The sequence below is a fragment of the Lycium barbarum genome, chromosome 8 (genome assembly GCF_019175385.1).
Source record: "Lycium barbarum isolate Lr01 chromosome 8, ASM1917538v2, whole genome shotgun sequence".
Taxonomy (NCBI): Eukaryota; Viridiplantae; Streptophyta; class Magnoliopsida; order Solanales; family Solanaceae; genus Lycium; species Lycium barbarum.
Window position 1 is genome coordinate 7,517,918 of NC_083344.1, and position 24,109 is coordinate 7,542,026.

Genomic DNA, 24,109 nt, shown 5'->3' on the forward strand with positions numbered 1-24,109 from the left:
TCCTTGGCATCGAACGGTAGCTTTCCTGTTTGAAGATAGTCTATGTATTTGTTCCTCCAATCCCAAGTAAGGTTGGTCGAGTTTATCTCGGCGTGACCGGTCTCAATGACCGATCTCATCAACTGCACCACAGCTCCAGAATTAAACCCATCCGATTCTACCGGTGATCCCAAATGTGCAAGGGCATCTGCCTTATTATTTTGGTCTCGAGGCACGTGTTCTAATGTTCATTCCTTGAACCGGGGAAGGACGAATTGTAGTTTTTCTAGGTATCTCCGCATTCGGTCGTCCTTGAATTCGAATGTTCCATTTACTTGGTTGACCACCAGGAGAGAATCGCATTTAGCTTCTATGATTTCGGCTCCAAAGCCCTTAGTCAGTTCTAAACCTGCAACCATAGCCTCATACTCGGCTTCGTTGTTATTCAAATCAATAGATATAATAGATTGTGTTATTTGTAACCCGAGAGAGGTTTGAGAACGATCCCTAACCCGGACCCTTATATATTAGAAGCACCGTCTGTGTAAAGGGTCCAGATTTCCGAACTAGTCCCCGAGGTAAGAAGCATCTCTTCATCAACCTCGGGGATCATGGTCGGTGCAAAGTCGGCCACGAAGTCCGCCAGTATTTGGGATTTGATAGCAGTTCGTGGTTTATATTCAATATCACATCCGCTAATCTCCACAGCCCATTTTGCCAATCGGCCTGAGAGTTCGGGTTTATGCATGACTTTTCTTAAGGGGTATGATGTTACAACGCATATGGGATGACATTGAAAGTAAGGTTTTAATTTTTTAGATGCGCTTAATAAAGCCAAAGCAAGTTTTTCCAAATGCGGGTACTGGGTTTCAGCATCACCTAGGGTTCTTCTTACATAATAGACCGTGTATTTCGTACCTTCTTCCTCTCGAACAAGGACACCACTTACCGCTATCTCAGACACCGCCAAGTATAGATACAACTGCTCGTTCGCTTTTGGCGTGTGTAGCAAAGGCGGGATTGATAAGTACTTCGTGAGCTCTGCTAAGGCCATCTGACATTCTAGGGTCCAAGCAAAGTCGGTCTTTTTCTTTAGCAGTGAGAAAAATCGATGACTCTTGTCCGAGGATCTGGAGATGAATCGGCTTAGGACAGCTATCCGCCCAGTCAACCTTTGTACCCCTTTGATGTCGTTTATCACGGTGATGTCTTCAATTGTTTTTATCTTATCTGGGTTGATCTCGATTCCTCGATTAGATACCATGAATCCGAGAAACTTACCCGACCCAACACCGAAGGCACACTTTTTCGGGTTCAGCTTCATGTTGTACTTCCTTAATATACTGAAAGTTTCCTGCAAATACTTTAAATGGTCCTCTGCTCGCAGAGACTTAACAACCATGTCATCGATATAAACTTCCATTGATTTCCTTATTTAGTGCTCGAACATGCGGTTGACCAGCTGCTGATAGGTGGCACCGGCATTTTTTAGGCCGAAGGGCATTACATTATAACAATACGTGCCGGGCCTAGTTATGAAAGACGTTTTTTCTCGATCCTCCGGGTCCATCTGTATTTGATTATACCTGGAGTAGGCATCGAGGAAACTCAGTGTATCGTGACTCGCAGTAGCGTCGATCATGCGATCGATGCTGGGCAAAAGAAATGAATCTTTCGGGCAAGCCTTATTTAAATCTTTATAGTTTACGCACATTCTAAATTTATTTCCCTTTTTAGGTACTACTACAACATTAGCTAACCAGTCCGGGTATTTAACCTCTCAAATGGATCCTATGTTAAGGAGCTTAGTTACCTCATCTTTGACGAACTCGTGTTTTACCTTAGGCTGCGGCCTCCGCTTTTGTTTGACGGAAGGAAAACTCGGATCTAGACTCAACTTGTGCATTGTCACCTCCGATGCGATACCTGTCATGTCTAAATGGGACCATGAAAAGCAATTTGAGTTATTTTTAAGAAATTCAATAAAAAAAATCCTGAGCTCGAGGGTTAACCCCGTGCCCAGGTATACCTTCCTGTCAAGTAGATGAACGAACAGTATAACTTGCTCGAGCTCTTCGAATGTGGATTTAGTCGCATCTGAATCATCGGGTACCACAAAGGTATTTGGAACTCCGAACTCTAACTCCTCATCTGGTGTGTTCCAATTCCGATCCTCCGACGACTCCGGGATCGGAATCTGTGATTGCTATTTGGCACTTTTCCCTTTGTTCCATTCCGGTATCATTTTCGTCGTAACATATTCTTCGACCGCGAACATTTCCTTTGCGGCCTGTTACTCACCATGAACGGTTTTGATTCCTTCTGAGGTCGCGAATTTCAACACCTAATGCATAGTTGAAGGGACCGCTTTCATGAGGTGAATCCATGGTCTTCCCAATAATGCGTTGTATCCCATGTCTCCCTCTATCACATAAAATTTGGTCTACTGCGTAGTTCCGGCCGTGTTGATCGGTAAGGTGATTTCGCCCTTCGTCGTTACGCAGGCCATGTTGAATCCGTTGAGGACTCGTATTGCTGGCACGATCTGATTTAGTAGTCCCAGCTGCTCGATGACTCTCCATTGGATGATATTAGCCGAGCTACCTGGATCGATCAGCACACGTCTAATTCTAAATTTATTGACAAAGCCAGATATTACCAGTGCATCGTTATGAGGCCGAACGATGCCTTCCATGTCCTCGTCACTGAATGAGATGGGACCGTCGGGGTCATAATTCTGTATACGCTTTTCTCTTGTTATGGAAACTTTGGTACGTTTCACTACCGGCCCCAGAGGGACGTCCGTTCCTCCCATGATCATGTGGATCACTTGCTGAGGCTCTTTCGGTCTATCTTGCTTGTTGGCGTCCACGTTCTTGAAGTGAGTTTTTGCTCGTTCACTTAGAAATTCTCGAAGGTGTCCCAAATTAAACAGACGGGCAACCTCCTCTCTCAACTGCCGACAATCATCAGTTCGATGGCCGTGAGTGTGATGGTATTTGCAATTAAGGCTTTTATCCCGCTTCTCTCGATAAGATTGGATTGGCCTTAGGTGCCTCGTTTCCCTGTTACGGATAACAGCCGCTGCTATGGTCGCTACATCAACGCATAAATTATACTCGGACAACTTTGGAATTTCTCTATTTCCCGAGGCTCTATCGATAACATTTCTGTTCATCAATCCACGATTACTTGGGCCTCGATCGTTCCTTCGATCATTCCTCCTATCGTTCTTGCTCGATTCACTGTTGCGCCCGTTGCCCTTTCCATCAGGTGGGTAAGGTTGATGCCTGTCATATGATGGTCTTGAATCTCGATCGATCATTCACTTTACCGGAATGACATGATGCTGAGGCGTCTCTCAGAATCTTATCATCTTCGACCCTAATCTTCGACCCTGATCTTCGATTGATACCTGTTGTGTACATCAGCCCAAGCGATTGTCGGGTACTCTATCATATTTTGCTTTAGCTCCATAGATGTGATCGAGCTTCTTGAGTTGAGCCCTTGAGTTAAATCCTTAACGGCCAATCGTCAGTGACCGGAGGTAAGTCCATGCGTTCCATTTGAAACCGGGCCACAAACTCGCGGAGGGTTTCGTCATCTCGCTGCTTAACGTTAAACAAGTCCGATTTTCGGGTTTCGACCTTGATGGCTCGGCGTGAGCTTTGACAAAAGCATCCGCGAGCATAGCAAATGAATCAATCGAATGCTCGGGCAAGTTTTGATACCATATCATTGCTCCCTTGGTCAGGGTTTCCCCGAATTTCTTAAGCAGCACCGACTCCCTTTCATTGTCGGCGAGATTGTTGCCTTTAATAGCACATGTGTATGCAGTCACATGTTTGTTTGGGTCTGTCGTGCCGTTATACTTTGGGATATCGGGCATGCGAAATCTCTTCAGGATTCATCGGCGCAACAATTGGTGGAAAAGGCATTTGGACGAATTTTTTCGAATCAGGTCCCTTCAACACCGGAGGTGCCCCAAGAATCTGGTCGACCCTCGAGTTGTAGTTCTCCACCTTCTTATCGTTCGCCTCTATCTTTCTTTCGCCGGATTCGACTCGTTTCGTTAATTCTTCGAGCATCCTTACCAGCTCGACACTCTGCCCGAGATGGTTCTCATTATTTCAAGCACCACGCCTTCTTTCCGTTTTCTCGGTCTGTTCCGATGGAGCAACATCGAGTGCTTGATTTCGGTTTTGCAATTGTGCTATGATCTCTTGCTGGGCATGTAGTTGGGCCATAGCCATGTCCAACTGGTTTTGGAGCTATTGCAGCATGGCTCCATTATCCCCGCCGGCCGGAACGTTGCCCACCGATGACCCGACTTGGTCAGGATTAACTGGGGGTACGTTGTTGTTAGGTACGCCCTCATCGTTGTGCTCGTGATGGCTTGACTCAACTTGAAAATTGACAGAATGGGAGTCCGACATGTCTGGTAGACCTGAAACCAAACCTTAACGAACAAGTGTAAAATATCGAGTGTAACCAGAACTTTATATTAAATCACCACTATTATCCCTGGCCCCACGATGGGTGCCAAACTGTTTAACCTTAAAATGGAAAATAATTGAATTTGTATGCGGTGCTAAGGATATATAGTTTGATTCAACACGAGATTAGATTACACGATAAACGAATAAGTAAAATGAAATATATAGATCTGACCAAAATGAATACTGACTGGCCTCGGGTACTGGGAACCGAGGTCGAATCCCTATGATCGGATGTTTGAACGGTGAGTAACAAAGAGAATTTTAGAAAAGATGAATGAATTCAGAAAATTGTATTGCCTTGCTTAGTACATGATTTTTCCTTTATCAAAATATAATGGAACCCCCTTCAATGAATGGGGGCCTCTTCTTTATATAGTAGAGGAGTCCTAACCCTAGTACAATTTTAAGTAAGGAAAAGAATCTGTTGACAGTTGTTGCCGGAATTGGTGCCGAAATATCCGGTTGAGGGCGGATATTCCGGTCTTCTCCTCATGATGGTTAATCGCCTCTTCATCCTGCCTTATGTCTCATTTCGGATCGGTCTTGGTGCCCGATCCCAATATATCGGTCCTATCCTGGCCGAGCATGACGAACATAACACTCATGTCGGGAAACCGAGTATATCCATATCCTCGGTTTTACCCGTATACATACATACAGTAAGAATAACTAAGAAAACACATAAAGGACATACATTAATCTTAAAGACACATCCTAATCACCTTCCTTTGTTAAGGATATTTGATTTTCTCAACTGAAGTGAAAAATTTGAGATACAAAAGTAAAAGAGGGCTTGTTACAATTGGGTTTTTTTGGGGCTTAAACTTAGTAGGCCTGGACTATTTTAATTTTTTTCGGTAATGTATTAAATTTCGGTGTGCGTTCGGTTCTTCAGTTCGGTTTTATCAAACTTCGGTTAGGCTATTTCGGTTTCGATTTTTTAAAGGTGGACACCGAACACCGAACCCAACTAGTTCGGTTTGGTTCTTTGAGTTTCAGTTTTTTGAAGTTCGATTCGGTCCGATTTTTTGATTTTCGGTATTTATGCCCAGCCCTACATATAGGGCACTATAGTTGTATTTTATTAATAGTTAGTTTAATGGATTGTCTTTCAATTTTCGCTTTATTGTATCAAACATCCCTATTTTTTTTACCGAAAAAATTATTCAACATTATTTAAATATCATGAAATTTACATAACTATTTTCTATAATAAAAAAGTTACTCAGTTTAAACTTAATTGTCACAAAAGTCTCTCGGAGAAAATAAAAGAGCCATTTTCATGATATTTAGGCGTATTTGAGTGACTTTTTGAACTAAAAAAATTATTTAATGACTTTTTGTGATACTTAATTAGAGCAACTTTTTCATTACAAAAAATAATTTAATGACGAATTTAGTACAATAAAATAGAAGGATAGAGTGACTTAGATGCATGATTCAATATTTACCCCAAACCTCTATTCTGTGCTCTCCTACACTATTTGTGGACTTATTTGGACTAAAAGAAGTGTTAAAATAATCAGTTCCACTAAAGTTACTCTTTTTTTTTCCTAAGCATTTGCACAGTTCTATCTCTCACCTATGAAAGAACCAAAAAAAGGATGAAAAAAAAAAACTTTATGGTTAGAAATGATATTTACAAAAGAAAAAAAAAGGAAAAAAGAGATGATTTTAAGCACACGAAGCAGGTGAAAAAAGACTACAAGAAAAGAGTCAACAGAATATATTTGAGTTCGCCATCTTTAGTCCCCGCCAGCGACAGAGTTATTTATTCCAGTTTAAATATATCTTGCTACTTCTGTATGAGTTGTTGTGAGTTATATTTTGTTGTAAGAAGCCACCCATAATTGACTTTTAAGTAACTTTATAATAACAAAAAAATTCCATGTGATTTGGGTGCAACAATCAAAGCGTGTCTAGTTTAATTTATTGAAACTAGTTGATAAACATTAATTGTTAAAAAATATGTTAAATGTTGAAATTATTTATAAATATTTATTATGTGTTTGGACTAAGAATTTCAAAGCTAATGGTGATCAGTTGTGCTCATCAAAAGAGGCGGAATCAGAATTTTAATTTATTGATAATGGATTACAAATTTTTTATTTACTGGCCTCTGAATATGTTATTTATACATATTCAGAAATGATCATCCTAATACTTTTTCATGTCAAATTACTTTAATAATTTCTCATTCCCACCAATAATAATTTCATGGCAAATTGCCTTAATATTTATATCATGAATTTTCAATTTTAAGCCTATAAATTGAGTTTCTTCTTCTTAATGATCATCCTAATAATTTTTTTGTGTCAAATTGCCTTAATAATTTCTCATTCCCACCAATTCAACTAAATGTTCATTCAAGCAATATAACATTATCCACGAAATTTCAAATCTAAATAAAATAAAATCATATCTAGATATATTATACTACTAATAGTTTATATTCAAGTACTCAATCATCAATCTTTATAAACTCTATGTGATTTGAACATCAATTAATTAACATGCTTCCTTAAGGATCCAGTGTCACGGCTCTTCAAATGACAAAACGAAATATAAATACATTTAGGTTTGCAATTCATTAGCCTATTAGAGTATGTTGACTATTTAGTAGAATATTGAATTTAACATTAGATATTTAAACTTATGTCTAATTGCTAAAAACTTATTTAAACTTTTGTCTCCCTACCTATGATAGGGGTAAGGTCTTCGTACAATCTACCCTCTCCAGACCTCACATTATGGGACTCACTGGGTACGTTGTTGTTGTTGTCTAATTGCTAAAAACAAAAGTATAAAAAAAAACTCGAATTTTTTTAATATTGAAAATATCAAATCCGAATTCAATCCAAAACTCACAAATTCAAATTAAAAAAAAAAACAAAAAACAAAAGGATTTCATTTTAATTTCGATTTTGTCCCAAATTATGCCCATACTACCTCCGTTGCACTATTTATGGATATATCCTATCTAGAAAAAGTTTAAAAAGAAAAAGACAAACGGGTGCCACCAAAGTTACCTCTAATTTTGACACTTCCACGCTATTTACATTCTATCTCATAACGGACATATCTTATCTAGAAAAGGTCTAAAAGAACATGATAAAGGGACACCACCAAAAGCTACTCATTGCTTCTAATTTGACACTCACACTATTTACAAATATCTCAACGAAAAAACAAACTAGTCTATCTCAAAAAAAAAAAAAAAAAAAAAAAAAAAAAAATAGCAAGGTCTAAAAGTTTATGGTTAAAGAAGACACTCCCCCCTCCGTTTAATTTATGTATCTTAATTATTATTTAAGGATATAAAAATATTTTTTTCGTCATAATCTTTCTAAATAATTTAAACCGTTATTATTGTGACTTATAGTAGTTTTTGTACAATTTTTAAATATGTAACTATTTCATCTTTTTTCAAAAACAAATTAATGTCCAAATTCACATCAAATATTAGTTAATTTGATTTCAGGAGAGGATGTAGCCTCTCGCTTATTGATTCATATGAATCCATAACTTTAAGGGGTCATTTGGTACGTAGATAAAATTATCCCAGAATTATAATTTTGAAGCTAATTTATCCCATCTATATAGGAGATGAGATAAAATAATCTCAGGATTAATGAGATAAGATGGGATATTCCATCTTTAAGTTTGGGATGCACTCTTTGTTTAATAGAAGGTATAAATTTATATTCTCTACCAAACATGGTACAAAATTAATCTCATAGTTAATGTTGGGATATCCAAGCTAATACCGTGTTGTACCAAACGACCTCTAAGAGTATAAATTCACTCTCATGCTGCAAACAATTAGAATCAAACTGAACAGATGCCCAAAAGAAAAACTGTCTGAAAGTCCAATAACCTTTAGTATGGTACTCCATAGTTTTAATACTATAATTAATCTAAAAAAAATAAAAAATAAATTATTAAGCTTAGTTTTAGATCCGTCTCTTTCGCTTGTGCTCTAAATTAAGTTACATAAATTGAACGGGGAATAATATTTTAAGCCATAAATGGCAGGGGAAAGCCAAACATGAAAGAGGCAGCATATTTTTTATTTTATTTTTTTGGTGAAGCACCACCACCGGGGACAGAGTCAACAAATGTATTTTAATAACACATGTACAGCTAGCTGCTTACTTATGTGTGCTTGTTATAGATGGTTGTGCATGCACATGTATGTTTCTGCACCTCAACAAATGTATTTTAACAACACATGTACAGCTAGCTGCTTATTTATGTGTGCTTGTTATAGATGGTTGTGCATGCACGTGTATGTTTCTGCACCAACATCACGTGCATAACAGATTTATATTCTATGAGTATCATCTTTGATTTTAGGCTCCATTTGAACGTGATTCGAAATCAGGCATTAATTAGAATGTTTTAAGTTGCATTTGTTTTCATAAACATAAAAGTCTGTAAGTTTGAAACCTATCAAAACTTTCTTAATTTTTATGCAATCTTACCAAATGAGCAAATCATAATTCATAACAAAATTAATACACTAAAAAAATGATGTTTTTAAAAAGATACAACATCTATTGATCAAACTTCAGTTCAATAAAACGAAAATTGAATATGAGTTATAGTATAACCACTCTTTAATATAACCCTCCTACATGATACGAACAATCTCTTCACGTTGAGCTATGCATTTCCCGAGGAGACGAATCAATATTTGTGTCCTCTTTAGCAGATGATAGATTAGGTCGAGGAAATAAATTTGACCAGCTCTGAATTTTCTGCTCCAGTAAAATTGAAATTTGCTTAATTTAACCTACAAGATAAATTGAGGTTATTTGCGTATAATATAAGAGGATGAAGATGAAGGAGGTTTTATTTCCAATATGAAGAAGATGAATATTGTTAAAGTGGGTTTTGTTCGATGACGAAGATGAATACCAAAGAGGAATCTGGTTGGAATTACGAAGGGATAAAATGGGAAAAGAGTGCGATTAAAACAAAGTCACGCGCCTAAAAACATCACATATGTCACATCAGCACCAAGGGTTTAATAGGTACATTTTTAATACACTTTAGGTGCTCGATAGGTTACATCCCTAGTTGAGGTATATAAATGAAATTTGAAATTTTTGAGAGACTGCTGATGTATCTGGCCTTCTCAAAATATCTAGGGAGTATCATGCATATAGTATATGTTTTAAAAAAAGTCTTAATGCATATGCAGCCCCTGAATTTGTCTTTTTTTTTTTTTTTTTTTTTATTTTGACACTTTAACTAAGTGTTGTTCCTATTGAATTTCTGAACTCTCGTCCTTAAGTGTGTCTATCAAATACAATTTGACTTACATAGTATTATATCTTCAATGTAGCAACATGCTAATATATATTCTAATTTAATTATGTCATTTTTTAGCTAAGATTAGCAGCAATTGACACTCTGTTTGGAACGTTGTTACCCATTGTTTCATAATGTACTGTATTGTATTGTACTGTGCTGTTTTGTAGATACAATGTTTGGATAGACTGTATCGTTTGTTGCTGTGTAATAACATGTTTTTTGTTTGGATTGAATGTATCGTACTGTATTTTAATTGGTAAGTTTACTAAAATACCCTAAACTAAGAAGTAAAATTTCAGATTGGCATTTAACTCAACATGAACAATACGAGAAATTTCCACAAAGTAAACCAGCATTCACATACAGGTGTATTACACAATTCCAGAGTCATGGTTTAACAAAAGCAAGGGAAAGCACAACAAATAAGCAAAATATTCTATGCAAAAAAATAAAACAAGAAAGCAAGCAAATTAATGAAATTATGGCAGAGTCCTGAACAAAAAGCAAACATATGGCAGAATGGAATAGGCAGAATGGAATTAGCTTACCTGTAACTTTGAAACTATGGAAGAGTCCTGAGCAAAAAGCAAACATATAAAATTAAAAGAAGGAAAAAGAAGTAGGGAGCAAGACAAAAAGAAAAAGAAAAATGTAGAAGGAGATAAAAGAAGGAAGAAGACGGAGCAGATAAACAGAAGGAAGAAGACGTAAAAGAAAAAGAAAAACTAGAAGACGTAGAAAAAGAAAAAGAAAAAGAAGTAGGGAGCCAAACCTAGAAGGAGACAGAGTTATGTAGAAGACGCAGGGTATAGGATTTTTGGGTGGTGTTAAATAATATAAGGTAAAGGGTAAAATAGGATTATGAAATATTAAGTAAGGACATAATTGAAAAAAGAAATTAGGTAACAATGGGATAACACCAAATCGGTTGTTACATAAAATGAGGTTTTTCATTGTTACGTAACGACGGAATTTAACAATACGATACAATACATTTTAAATAACAATTAAAACAAACATGTTTTTTGTGCTAACAATACAATACAATACAATGGGTAACAATGTTCCAAACAGAGTGTGAGAGGGAAAAAAAGAATAAACTCTTAATTAAGCTGGCAGTAAAAGAGCAGAACCAGCATAAACTGACACATTCATGACATAAAAAATAGCTTACCACACATCTAAAATATTATTTTACTTTCATTATCATAATTTATTTTTTGTTTCTAATAAAAATTATATTTAAAGAGACACACTTGAAAATAAATTTAAATGTTCAATAGGAACAACAGGCTAAAACGATAAAAAGGAACAAAGTTTAGGGGTGCATATGCATTAAGCCTTTAAAAAATGAGTAAGATTTGACAGTCACTGGACACCTGCCTGCAAAACACAGTTATCTGTTGTACTAGTTACTATACTCTACTCTTATATATGTATATATATATGCCACTATAACTAATCAATAAATCGATTGAGTTCTCAGTCATGGCTTCCATAATCGAATCTGCTTGGACGGTACTTCTCTTTTCTCTACCCCCCATTTCTTTTTTTTTTTGACCTTTTTACCCCTCGATTGTACACTTTCTTTTTCCTTCTAGAAGGTTCGAATTTCTTCTAGATGGTTCTGAATTTCTGTTCCAATGTGACTATTCTATTTTTAGTTTGGTGCATTGAGGAACAGTACATTTATGAGCAAAATGACACAGCATTGTTTCCTTCATTAGCATTCTTGGAGGCATTTTGACTTGAATTTGAGTCATTATCATAAGTTCATTTCTCCATGCATTATATGATTGTTCAGTTATTCAAAGGAAATACTAGGAAATTTAATTTATGTGGTACAGTTCTGATTTTGAGAGTCTAATAAATTTTTTAAGATAAAATTTACATATTTAAAAAATACGGATAATCAACTTGTTTGATTTCAAAATCTGAAAGGTATCAGAGTGGGGACCAGAAAGATTTATGTTTTTTACTGAAGTAATTCAAGTAATAATAAGTAAAAATTTTTGATATGCCGTAAAAATTCCATTGACTTTTAGTTGTTTCCGGAAGTTAGTCGGAGGTGTGTTTGGTACTCCCTCCGTCCAAAAAAATTATTTTTCTTTCCTTTTTAGTCTGTACCAAAATAATTGACACCTTTCTATATTTAGAAACAATTTAATTTTATGAGGTGACATAAATATCTAAGGATTGTTTTGGACCACACATTTCAAAAGTCTTTCTTTTCTTTGTTTCTTAAACTTTGTGTCAAATTAAACTAAGATAATTTTTTGGGACGGTGGGAGTGTGACGCAAAATATTTTGGGAAAATAAGTCATTTTGTGGCGTATGATTGTCTGAATATGATTTTTTAAGAAAATCTTTTCACCGAAAAGGGAAATAATTTACCTCGCTTTTGGACAAAAGTCATTTTCATTTGTCTCAACTCTTAATTTCGTATCACTTTGGACACTTGGTATTTTATGATTTTTTTAGTATACTCCCTACGCCCCAATTTATGTGGCACAGTTGAAAATTCGAGAGTCAATCACGTCTTTCTTTGACCTAAATATCTTTATATGTCTTTTAAATATTTTAGGTTATTAATTATTGTGATTTATAGTGCTTTTTTACGTAGTTTCTAAATATATAAATTTTATTTCAAAAAACTTAAAGCTTCTGTGTCCAAATTCACGGTCAAAGTTTAGAAGTTTGAATCTCGAAATTTCAACTTTGCTACATAAATTGAGACAGAGGGGGTATAATGATTATCGATCTTTGAAAAATGTTTTACTATGATAAATGTTTTTTTAGTAAAACATTTTCAAAATAATCATCTTTTCCGGGAAAAAACAATTCGGATAATTTTTTCCATCTACCAGACACTAAACACTTGAATTCTTTAGTTTATTGTATGAATTGTTGGTGTTCGGACCAGTTTGTGTGAACCTCGACTAATCCGTAGCCTGTTTAGCCCCCTAGCAGGTTTGCCAAAGCTAATCATGCTCACCAAGGTTGGAGCAAATGGGCTCACACCTAGTGTTATAGCCGGGACTAGTAGCCGGACATAGGCAATAAGGATGAGTTAGTTTGCTGTTGACTGTAGGTGGTTGTAGCTTCAGCCTTTTTTTCTGTGCTGTAATGTTCACTGGTAATAAATAAAATGTTTATTTACCAAAAAAAAAAAAAAATTGAATGAAGGAGAAAGCAGGATCTTTTGATCTGCATCAGGGGATTTTGACAGGCTCCGGGACTAGTAGCCGGACATAATCACAATCTGAACATGATGGAATGCAATGGAAATGCGAGTTTGTGTAGCACACATGAGAGATTTTTGAGTAGCCAAGTTTGAAGTAGGTGGAGCTCGAATGATGATAATTTTGTAGTTGTAGCGGGTTTGGAAGCAGGATTTGAAGTGGGAGCAAAAGCAGGTTGGGGTTTTAGAATTCTGTTGTGGCAGCAATCATGGAAACTGGAGATGGATAGGGAGCAAGACCGTGAAGATATAGCTTGTAGACCGATGCTTATTAAGTTTGATAGCATGTAATTAATGAAACATAACTTAGAAAATTGGAAATAATGTAGGCATATCAGGTTTGGGAGTTTTTGACATGCAATTTGCACTCAGGGGAGTCTGAACAAATCGTTCCACTGAAACTTTGGACTGATTTATTAGTTTGATAGTCCCAAAAACTGAAAGTTGGATGCCTTCTTTGGTGTTTGAACCCCAAACACATCCAACATGTAAACTTCATATTTTTCTTTGTTCTCGAATGGTATAATTCCTGTAGTCATGTAGAGTTTCAACTTTAACAGGCTACTATCAAACTTTACTTTCTATATAGTGCTAAGCATGACAAGATAAATGATACTCAAGGTTGCAATCTGGCACTTGTCTGCTTCCGAATAAAAGTCCAGTTCTCCAGATATGAGGATTGAAAAGTCCTACAAGTGCACTCGTTGTTATTTAGAGTAACGAGGTACTAGTTACCTGTCTAATAGCCTTTTGTTTTGTGCTTTCTTTCTTTTTCAGTATCTTATTACAAATTTCAGCGATTTCCAATTGACTTGTTTTGGAGGTTTCGTTCTTCATGAGAGTGTCTTCTTCTTGTCTGGACTCCCCTTCATTCTTTTTGAAAGGGCAGGATGGTTTGGCAAGTACAAAATTCAGGTATTACTTTTTGACTCTTCTAATGACATGATATTTCTTGATTAAAATGATCCCAAACTTCAATAATATTCGAATTAAGACTCGTGCACGAGTTCCGTTTTGGTTTGCATTTGGAAAACAGTTTCTGGATAAAATGATTTGAATTTTCGCTAGAGTATTTGTGTTCAGCACAAATGCTTTGCTGAAAACTTGTTATCATGTTTCAAGTTCATATTATTCGGATGAATTTTCATTTCGTGGCATTCTTGACCTCTGTTTGTGCAGAAGAAGAATAACACCCGGGAAGCTCAGGAGAAATGTATTACTCGTCTACTGATGTACCATTTGTGTGTTAATCTTCCAATCCTAATTGCATCATATCCTGTCTTTAAATACATGGGCATGCGAGCTAGTCTTCCATTGCCGTCCTGGTATTTTCCGGTTCTCTATATACCAAGCTTTAGTTATGTGATGGCAACACATATTCATTGTATACCTTTATTCGGTCTTGTAATCTTCGTTTCTTTTGTTTTTGCTTTCTATTTCTTCATAATTTTGTTTTCAGAATCCAATGTCCCGACGACAAGACCATGAAACCATTTTGTGAGACTGAATATATGCCGTGCAAGTTTTGCCAGCGTAAGAAAAGTGAAGTTGATGTGAAATTAGATGAGGTTATGGTGCCTAAAAGCAAACAATTAAGATATATAGGCTCAATATTCCAGGAGAATGATATGATATATAGAGTTATAACACATAGTATCAAAATAGGATAACTGTATTGGAGTAGTACCACCACAGTGTTATACAATAGGAGCACTGACCATATGAAAGACAAGTTATATGTGAGTTGTATGATTGAGAATATTATATGAAGTGAATGTTAGATGTCTATGTTCCAACATATCCACAAGATGATTGTTGAAAAATATGAATGATGAGACAGATGAGCAGCTATATAAGATTAGAAACAATTATAGTCGACAGAAGGTACACGTAACCTCACATAGAGGATAAAATGAAAGAAGTTTTTTTAAGATGGTCTAGTCATGTGACTTATGTCCTATGTGGACATCGAGATCACCATATATAGGTGGGCGAAACCATGGAGGTTGAACGTGTTAAAGCCGGACAAGATAGATCTAAAATCTTTAGGAAGAAAATTGTCTTGAAAAACCTATTCAGCTCATAAATTCATGAAAACTTACTGAAAAACATGATACAATGGAAAAGAAAAGATCCATATTGGTGATACCAATTAGTTCAGATTAAGATGTAGTTATGGTGGCACGCTTACTCAAGTACAATGTTTGTTAGGAGCATTTTAATCTTGTTAGCGATTTGTAAGCAAGTAACGCATATAGTCAACTAGGTTAAGATTGGTCCAAATGGAACAACATGGATAGTGAGAATTCATTCTTTTTTTTTATAAATGAGGATTCATGCAGCTGATTCCAACTAGCTTGGCATTGAGGCGTAGTTGTATAATATTGGAGTAGGTGTGGTAGAGCTTGCGTTTTCTGTTTATTCACAAGAGTGAATTGCAATACCTTTTTCTTTTGTGCAGGAAAGTGGTTTCAACGCAAATATTATTCTATTTCATCGTGGAGGATTTTGTATTTTATTGGGGACACAGGATTTTACATACGAAATGGCTCTATAAGCATGTCCACAGCGTCCATCATGAGTATGTGAACTACATTATGTTTTCTACTTTAATTCTTCGGATTTCTATTTTTTGCACATGAAATCAGCGCTTCTGCTTGTTACACCACAGGTATGCAACACCGTTTGGGTTGACGTCTGAGTATGCTCACCCTGCTGAAATTCTATTCCTTGGATTTGCTACGATAGTTGGTCCTGCAATCACGGGGCCGCATTTAATAACACTATATCTATGGGTTTCGCTTAGAGTCCTTGAGACAGTTGAGGCACATTCCGGATACCATTTCCCTTGGAGCCCCTCGAACTTCTTGCCGTTATATGGGGGGTGTGTACATTACTTTTACTGTTAGAAAATTTGTCATTTTTGTATTTATTTGTTCTCCACGTCATTAAAATCCCTGAAATGGCTATTATTGTTTCCAGGTCTGATTTTCATGATTATCATCATCGACTGCTCTACACGAAGTCCGGCAACTACTCATCGACATTTGTTTACATGGACTGGTAACAATTTCCACACATTGACTTAAATATTCTTGATATTTGTTTTATGCATCTTCGTACAATAGACCCTTGTGGTCCGGCCCTTCCCCGGACCCCGTGCATAGCGGGAGCTTAGTGCACCGGGCTGCCCTTTTTCTCTAAGCTGTTTATGCTGTCATTAATTTCTCTTTAACTGTGATACTTTCTTTGTGGCAAAGAGGATCTCTGCTGAAACTGCAAGTAATCTGTTTGTGGTATTTCATGTTTTATGTTAATTATCTACCAAATTCCTCTTCACCACTTCTGCTAATTTTACAAGGTCACCAAAGAACTAGCCCCTTTAGTTATAATGAAATTTCATAGGCAGTTCTTTCGAAAATTCGATAACTCGTTTTGATACTTGCTCTCTGGTCCGATGTGCACGGGAGGTTCCAGAAGCTAATACATCTACCGGCTTATGCTTTGACAATTGACAAAACTGTCTTTCGCATGATTTCTCTTTGCAGTTCAATAGAAACTTGATTGCATACCTCGGCCACATTGTGGTTGTTCATCTGTTCCCCAGCTAATATTGACCTATCTTGCTCGGACTTTCCAAATTGTCGCCTCATCCGTGTCAGATCCTCTAAGAAATGCATTATTTGAAGGACAATTCGACACACTCCCATAGCATTTTTGAAGAGTCATAAGACTAGCTCTATCTCAATGATATCTCATTATTTTGTGGCCTGAACAATACAGAATAGGAGATTTTTGTAGGATTTGTCATTTGACGGATCTCTTTGTTTTGTCAGGATATTTGGTACTGACAAGGGATATCGAAAGTTGAAGTCGCTAAAGGAGGAGGAACGCGCTGAGGGCAAAGTAATGTAAAGAAGACGGGAAAGGGGAATAAAACTATGCCTGCTTGGGCATCACATGATGGGGTTTCTGGTTGAATAGATATAGGTGAATGTTCAAATTGTTGTACCTAGTCATCTTGTTTGTTTGTATTCATCAGTGGTCTCAAAAGAACATTCTTGTATTTAGGTGGATCAATTGTAAGCTCGTGCTGGAAAAAGAAGTTTTTCCTCTGCCTCCCCTCTTGCGTTTATGTGATTCTAAGTTACATTTTCTTTGAATAATAGTGGTGTATGAAGCAGGTCGCATGCACCTGATTATTCTACCATATTTGTTACTTCCTACCAGTATCTTTACTGAATAACTTGTTCCGCTAAACTTAGGCAGATGGGAAGACTCACCTAACATGTTTTCTCTCTGTTGGGATTTGAACTCTGATCTTCGAGATGTGTAGCCATTTCATTGATTACTCGGTCACACACTTGGGTGTTATAAGTTTCATTCTTTCCAGGGCTTCTTATGCTGCTAACTAATAGTTGCAGAACCCGTCACTGGGACCAACTAAATCCGAATTTGGCTCTTCAAGATAGTTTCTTGAGTTCGTAAATAACCCGACCCTTGGAGTTGTCTAGGCAAAGAATCTTCAAATGGCACATGGAATAAAAATATAACTGACTTGTGAAACATGCCTGAGCTCCATTGTTATAACTGATTGAGTGGTGATGATGCAGTGACCTTTATATTGAAACGTTCTTCTCTAGTATATTTCCATGTTTCTAGTAAATTCTGGATTGATTAGCTTAAGTTTGTAGCAAGAGGGCTCAATTGCACAGTGCATGATCAAAAAGTGGAGATTGGAAAACGGTGGAGAATTTGGACAATCAAATTACCAAATCTCAGTAATTCACATTGTTGTTGTATATAGGCACCGAATCCGAAATAGAATTCTGCACACTAATTTTTGCGCTGTTCATTGGATTTGGAACTAAGGAAATGGATACATGTTGAACAAAGAGAAATGGCTTAATATATTTACAGCCCCCTAAAGTTGCCAACAAATTTAATTCAGACACTAATCATGACGTGCTCCAAATAAGCTTTCGTATATACTTTAAACCACTTAAAATATGTCACATCCTTTAATTATACTTATTCACCTCAATAAGACATAAAATCCCAGGCAATTTCTTATTATGGTTGATGTTTATAATTAAAAGAGATGAAATATTTTATATGATTAAATTAACTACCTAATAAACGCTTGAGAATATTTGCAGACATATTTCAAAAATATGAACCATAAGTATCTAATAGGAACACTTTATCATGTGTCATGTGCTCAATTGGAACAAGCCGTAATTTTGAGGGTCTAAATGAAATTGTTGGCAACTTTAAGGAGCTGTCACTGTATTAAGACGAGAAATTCGCTGAAGTTCTTTATCTGATAATCAAACATGCTACAGGAGTCATTCAAAATACATTTGCAGACATTCCACCTGACTTGTATTGGCTTAATTATCAGTTAACAATAAGAGATTCCCCGCATAATCAAAACACACACACACACACACAAAAAAAAAAAAAAAAAAAAAAAAAAAAAGGGACTCAATAGTTCAATATCAGAATAAACATGTTGAATAGAAAGAGGCAGAAATGTTGCATATCTTACACTACCTGAGTTTGAAAGGATGCAAGAAAACTCAATACATGGCACCATGCGAAACTGAATACGAAGATTATACTTTTTTAGCTAAGAAATCTACTGTAAATTGCAGAATCGGGATCTGTACTGAAAGTAGGATCGAGATACAATTTTATCTGAGCATGCTCAACCAGTTGGTTGGAACTTGGAACGCTCATGTTGCCAAAAGTTAAGAGCACTAAGGTACAAAAGCCAATGAGCCAACACTGATGCAATGATCATCAAGCAGAAATGAACATAATTCCTTCAAATAATAAACCTGCTAAGAAGCAACTTTTCCGATACTCATGGAAGGTCCAGCCTTCGAAGCATTTAAGGCACACACTCAACAAAGTTTTCCTCTGCAATATTGTAGCATTACTCTACGGCAGTAATTCCTCTAGCCATGGTGAGGGTAGAATCCATTTACAGACATTCCACCATCAACACAGATTATCTGACCGGTGATGTAAGAAGATGCAGGTAAACAAAGGAATCCCACAAGAGATGAAACCTCGGATGGCTCTCCTAGGCGCCCAAGTGGAGTCCGGTCATACACTTCTTGTAAATAATCTTTGTTACTCAACACCTGAACGTTCAAAAGGGTATCAGATAAAGTATATTCACACACAATTGAAAGATAGAACTCAAACATTGAAAGGTTAGAAGCGGAAACAACTTGATCCATCAGTTATTGCTTAGTTGACATTTGGGAAAATTTAAAGACACAGAATATTTGATGCAGCTATGAATTTTGACATGATGTTGCAAATTAATGTGAAGGCTTTTCTTAGGCTACCTTTTCTTTTCTTTTCTGATAAGGGAAGTAGGACCAAGGTAGGCAGTGTGCTGCAATAGTCACATTGACTTTTCAGCCAAAATCTGTGAGTTCCCCTTTTTCTCCCCGAAGTTCAAACAATTTTTTATATGCATTCAAGAATCACTATTGGTCATATTGCTCTTTATCGAGAAACCAAAGAAGCTATACGGGGTTATCTCAGGCCTATTCATATGGTACCGGTGGGACCTCGAGGCTCTTCAGTTCAGCTAGGTCCATAGTTCCAGAATTTATACTAGGTCTAGGGAGGGTGCGGTGTACAGAGACCTTATCCCTACCTTTGCGGGGTAGAGAGGGGTGTTTCCAATAAACCCTGGGCTCAAGAAAAGCCTTTTTTCATAACATGTTTGGGAAATATAACCTGATCTTTTTATTTTAAAAAAAACTCTTTTGGTGCTTAGTTTTGTATCTTTTAGCGTAAGGGATTACCATGAAAAAGCATAAGCGTTGGGATATAGAAGCTTATAAATATTCTTGAATACGAACCACAATAAAAAGAAGAAGAAAAAACCCATGTAAACTCTAATGACGCCTATCGTAAAGATTGAAAATCAAATACATGATACTGGTATCCTAGACAAATTAGGATGCATGTACTCGAGACCAAAGAAAACCTCAGCGAATATCAAAAGGACACAGTTCATCAAAGACAACGACATTTATCACAGGATTACTGAAAAGAGGAAAGTATGGAATTACTTGCTCCACCATGGATGTTTTGATGTACCAAGGTGCAACAGCATTACTCCTGATGTTGTCTTTAGCCCACTCACATGCCAAATTTTTTGTAAGTTGATTAATTGCTCCTGCGGAAAACATTCAACCGGAAAAGATGATGACATTTCAATATGGGTTTTTTTCATTTTTGGCCCATCGGCCAAAATTAATTACGAGTGTTAGCCATAATATACAAAACCTATACACTGACTATGTGTATAATATGTATATTTGTGTATATTTATACTCCCTCTGTCCCATATTACTTGGCCACATTACTAAAAATATATGTCCCAAATTACTTGTTCATTTACAAAACCACGATAAAATTAATTAAATCTTTCCCATCTTACCCTTAGTATTAAATGTTCTTGAAAATAGTCAATATTGATTAGAATGTATTTATTGGATAAAGATAGGGGTAAGATAGTAAAATACATCTTTTATTTATGATTTCTTAAGGAGGATGCAAAAGGGAAAGTGGCCAAGTAATATGAGATGGAGGGAGTACTTAATATACAAAACATATATATTTGCCGGCAATTATTTTTTAGAGAGGTCCAAAAATGTAATTATCCATTTCAATATTTCATCACGATACTCTCTAACAACATACCCAGTGTAATCCCACAAGTGGGTTCTGGGGAGGATAGGATGTACGCAGACCTTACCTCAACCTTATGGGGTAGAGAGGTTGTTTCCGATAGACCCTCGGCTCAAAAGAAACAAAGTCAATGTAGGATTGCAAGAGAAATGAGACAACAATATATCAAGATACCAAACAAATGGAAAGACCATACCTTTTGTTGCTCCTTGTACGGACATAGATTTCAATGAGACAAAACCTGAGACAGAAGAAGTGAACACAACACTTCCAGCCCTAGATGCTTTCAGAAGGGGATAGGCCAGCTGAGACAGATGGAAAACAGATTCAAAATTTGTTGCCATGAGGGTGGAAAACTCTTCAGCTGTAAAATCCACCATAGCTTTGCGAATATTGGTCCCCACGTTGTTTATCTACCGAGCAATGAAAGAAGAAAGCCAATTAGTTCATTACGCATGCCATCTATCAAACAAAGCTAGGATGAATCATATGTTCAAACATATTTGTTTTAGCTGAGATGCCAGGTTAACGTTATAAATAAGTTCTATATGCACCGGCAGGCCAATTATCCACCGAACTTTGCGTCATTGGCCCTCAGGGATTTCCCGGTTATAAAAGAGTATTTAAGCAGTAAATAAGAGGTATGATTTAGGAGTGGCCAAAAGGAGCACAGAGAATAACACCAACCAGAGCTTCTTAATTGGTTCAAACAGATTAAAAAATAAATTCCAGAAACATCCTATGAAACAGAACCATCTTGTGGAAGATGGCTTAATAATTAATTCAGTAATAACTTTACATCATTCAATAAATCATCTATTCATTCCAATTAGTTGAGGTCGATTATATGAATCAATCGTATCCATTCAGCTTAAGTCAATCATAATTTTAAAGGGAAAACTTTCACTTAGCCACCAAGTCTTCCACATACAAATATCATTGAAATATAGTGCTTCTAAGAAGAGCTAAAGTTAATAAGATACCTACAAGAATATCGAGCTTCCCATTGAATGTAGATGAAACAACCTCCATTAACTTCTGGCGATCAATTCGAGAAGACACATCACACAAGGAACCAGACACTGCAAAGCCCTCATCTTTCCAGCTCCTCAAACATGTTCCAAGTTCATCTTCATTCCGAGCACATGTATGCACAGTGGCTCCTAGTCCACACAATTCCTCCACAATTGCATGCCTAATTATACAGCAATTCACATTGTCAAGTACAAATGCATAGTTACATTTGGATTTTCAAGAAAACTAGATAAACATACGGGCTTTCCGGCTATATTCGTTATTTCTTCTGTCTCAAAACAAACGATGATTCAGAGTACAAGACCGAAGCATCTAACCTTTTCATGTGAAATGTACATAAGTTCCTTGATTTTCTTGAAATAAAATGTATATTTCAGAAACTACACAAAAGCTACTCCAACTTTAAAAAAAAAAAAAAAAATACCTTAAATCGTACTTGGGTTTGTGACTGCGAACGTTTGCCAATGGTTACATTTTTTATTTCCTCTATTTTGAGAAAAAATGTTGTTTACAAGATCATTCACATAACTACTATAAGTCACATTTCTTATAATAAAAGTAAATTGTAAAAAAGAGTTAACTTTTATACACTAATTGTCTTTTACATAATCGTTTGGTTGTTGGTTAGGAAGTGAATTATTAGCAGTTTACAATTTTCCATAACTAAAGAATGTATAACTAAGTTATGAATCAATTTATACATTATTTTGTACAGATGGAATAACTAATACATGAGTTAGTAGTACCTGAATAACTAAACCATGCATAACTAATCCTTACATTACTAATATCAGCATAGCTCTAAGCAGCAACCAAACAACCCCTAACTACCCATAAGGAAGCTGAAAATTAAGGCAAGCAACATTGTACATGTTATTAAATTGAAGTAACTATGCAAAGATTCAATTACTTTGTCAGTGCATTTAAAGATAGTATATCCTGAAAGAACACAAGTAAATGAAAAAGGGGGACGGACCCAATGCCTCTAGTGCCACCAGTGACAAGTGCATTCATGCCATTAAGGGACCATCTATTATTGCTTTTGCTACAACATTTAGTGGTGAAGCTGCTGTACTTGATACAGTTTCTGCGTTTTGGAAGTTGAAATTTTAACTTCACAGAAGCAGCACCAACAGTGTGTAAAACGAAGAGTGATTCAGGCATTTTTTTCCTTTCTTTGATTTTTCATCAGTCTTGTTTTTCCAGTGTGCTGAAACAGGGAGTGGGAGACAAATGTGGGCTTTGACGGATTTGGATTGGGCTTTTTACACATTTGGAACATTCGGCCTAAAATAACAGGAATGCCCCTCAAACCAAAATAATTACCCGTCCATACCCCCGTTACTTTCGTGCCCTCAGAAAAAATAAAAGATATTTACTCGAGATGCCCTAGTTATGATACCAACATGGTATGTAAATATACTGAGATGGCATCATTGTAGATGCTTCAGTCCTCCTCTTAGTCCTCTATGATACCATCATGGTATATAAATATACCGAGACAGTATTATGAATGATCTATGTTCATTTATTAAAAATGACACACTTTTCCCGAAAAAAACCTATATGATACCATCGTCTTATATACATATACCGTGATGGCATCATGAAGGACTGCTTCAGCACTTCAATGAGACACTTCTCAGGATCATGGTATCATCATGGTATATAAATATACTGAGATGGTATCACGGAGGACTGTTTTAGTCATTCACTTAGTCCTTCATGATACCATCGTGATATATAAATATACTACGATGGTATCACGGAGAGGAAGGGGTTTGCCCGAGGGGTATGTCAGGTAAATATTTCCAGCCGATGGGGGTAGAAGCGAAAATAGTTTGGGAGGGAGCATGAGCAGGTAAATATTTTGTATTTTGGGGGCAATTAGTGATGTTTTTCCTAAAATAATTACACTGCTAGCCAATAAATCAACTATATATATATATTGAATCTGAAGAAAAAACAAATTGGTTGGACGAGATTTGAGTAGTGAAATTGTACTCACCATGGATGAACAATGAAGCTATTGAGTTTTAAATCACTACAAAAAAATGAATAATTTGCGGAGGTTGAAAGTGGCAATTCGCGGAGGTTTTAGCCTCCACTAGTTGCTAGAAGAGGCTAAAACCTCCACGAATTGCAACTTTTAACCTCCGCAGATTTTTCATTTTTTTTGTAGTGAATTTCTAGTGGTTCGGGCGCCCGGTTAAAAGGATTTAAATGGGTGAGTAATTTAATTGAATAAAAAAATGTGGAGGAGATGGAATTTAACGGATGGAGGGTAAATATGGCCTGAAAGTTGGATGGAAAG

General features: G+C 36.4%; 2 protein-coding genes across 2 annotated transcripts; one reads left to right on the top strand and one right to left on the bottom strand.

Annotated features, from left to right (window-relative positions):
- The first annotated feature begins 11,160 nt into the window (after positions 1-11,160).
- LOC132605843 (methylsterol monooxygenase 2-2-like) lies at positions 11,161-17,232 on the top strand. The gene is made up of 7 exons (XM_060319100.1): positions 11,161-11,315; positions 13,816-13,953; positions 14,218-14,363; positions 15,500-15,619; positions 15,710-15,922; positions 16,021-16,101; positions 16,875-17,232. The coding sequence occupies exons 1-7, from the start codon at positions 11,286-11,288 to the stop codon at positions 16,951-16,953; spliced, it is 807 nt and encodes a 268-aa protein (XP_060175083.1). The 5' UTR covers positions 11,161-11,285; the 3' UTR covers positions 16,954-17,232.
- A 1,305-nt stretch (positions 17,233-18,537) lies between these two features.
- LOC132605842 (tropinone reductase homolog At2g29260, chloroplastic-like) lies at positions 18,538-23,028 on the bottom strand. Its single transcript, XM_060319099.1, has 5 exons — positions 22,772-23,028; positions 21,748-21,955; positions 20,957-21,173; positions 20,139-20,245; positions 18,538-19,190 (listed from the first exon to the last, which is right to left on the bottom strand). The coding sequence occupies exons 1-5, from the start codon at positions 22,957-22,959 to the stop codon at positions 19,002-19,004; spliced, it is 909 nt and encodes a 302-aa protein (XP_060175082.1). The 5' UTR covers positions 22,960-23,028; the 3' UTR covers positions 18,538-19,001.
- Between the last annotated feature and the right edge of the window lie 1,081 nt (positions 23,029-24,109).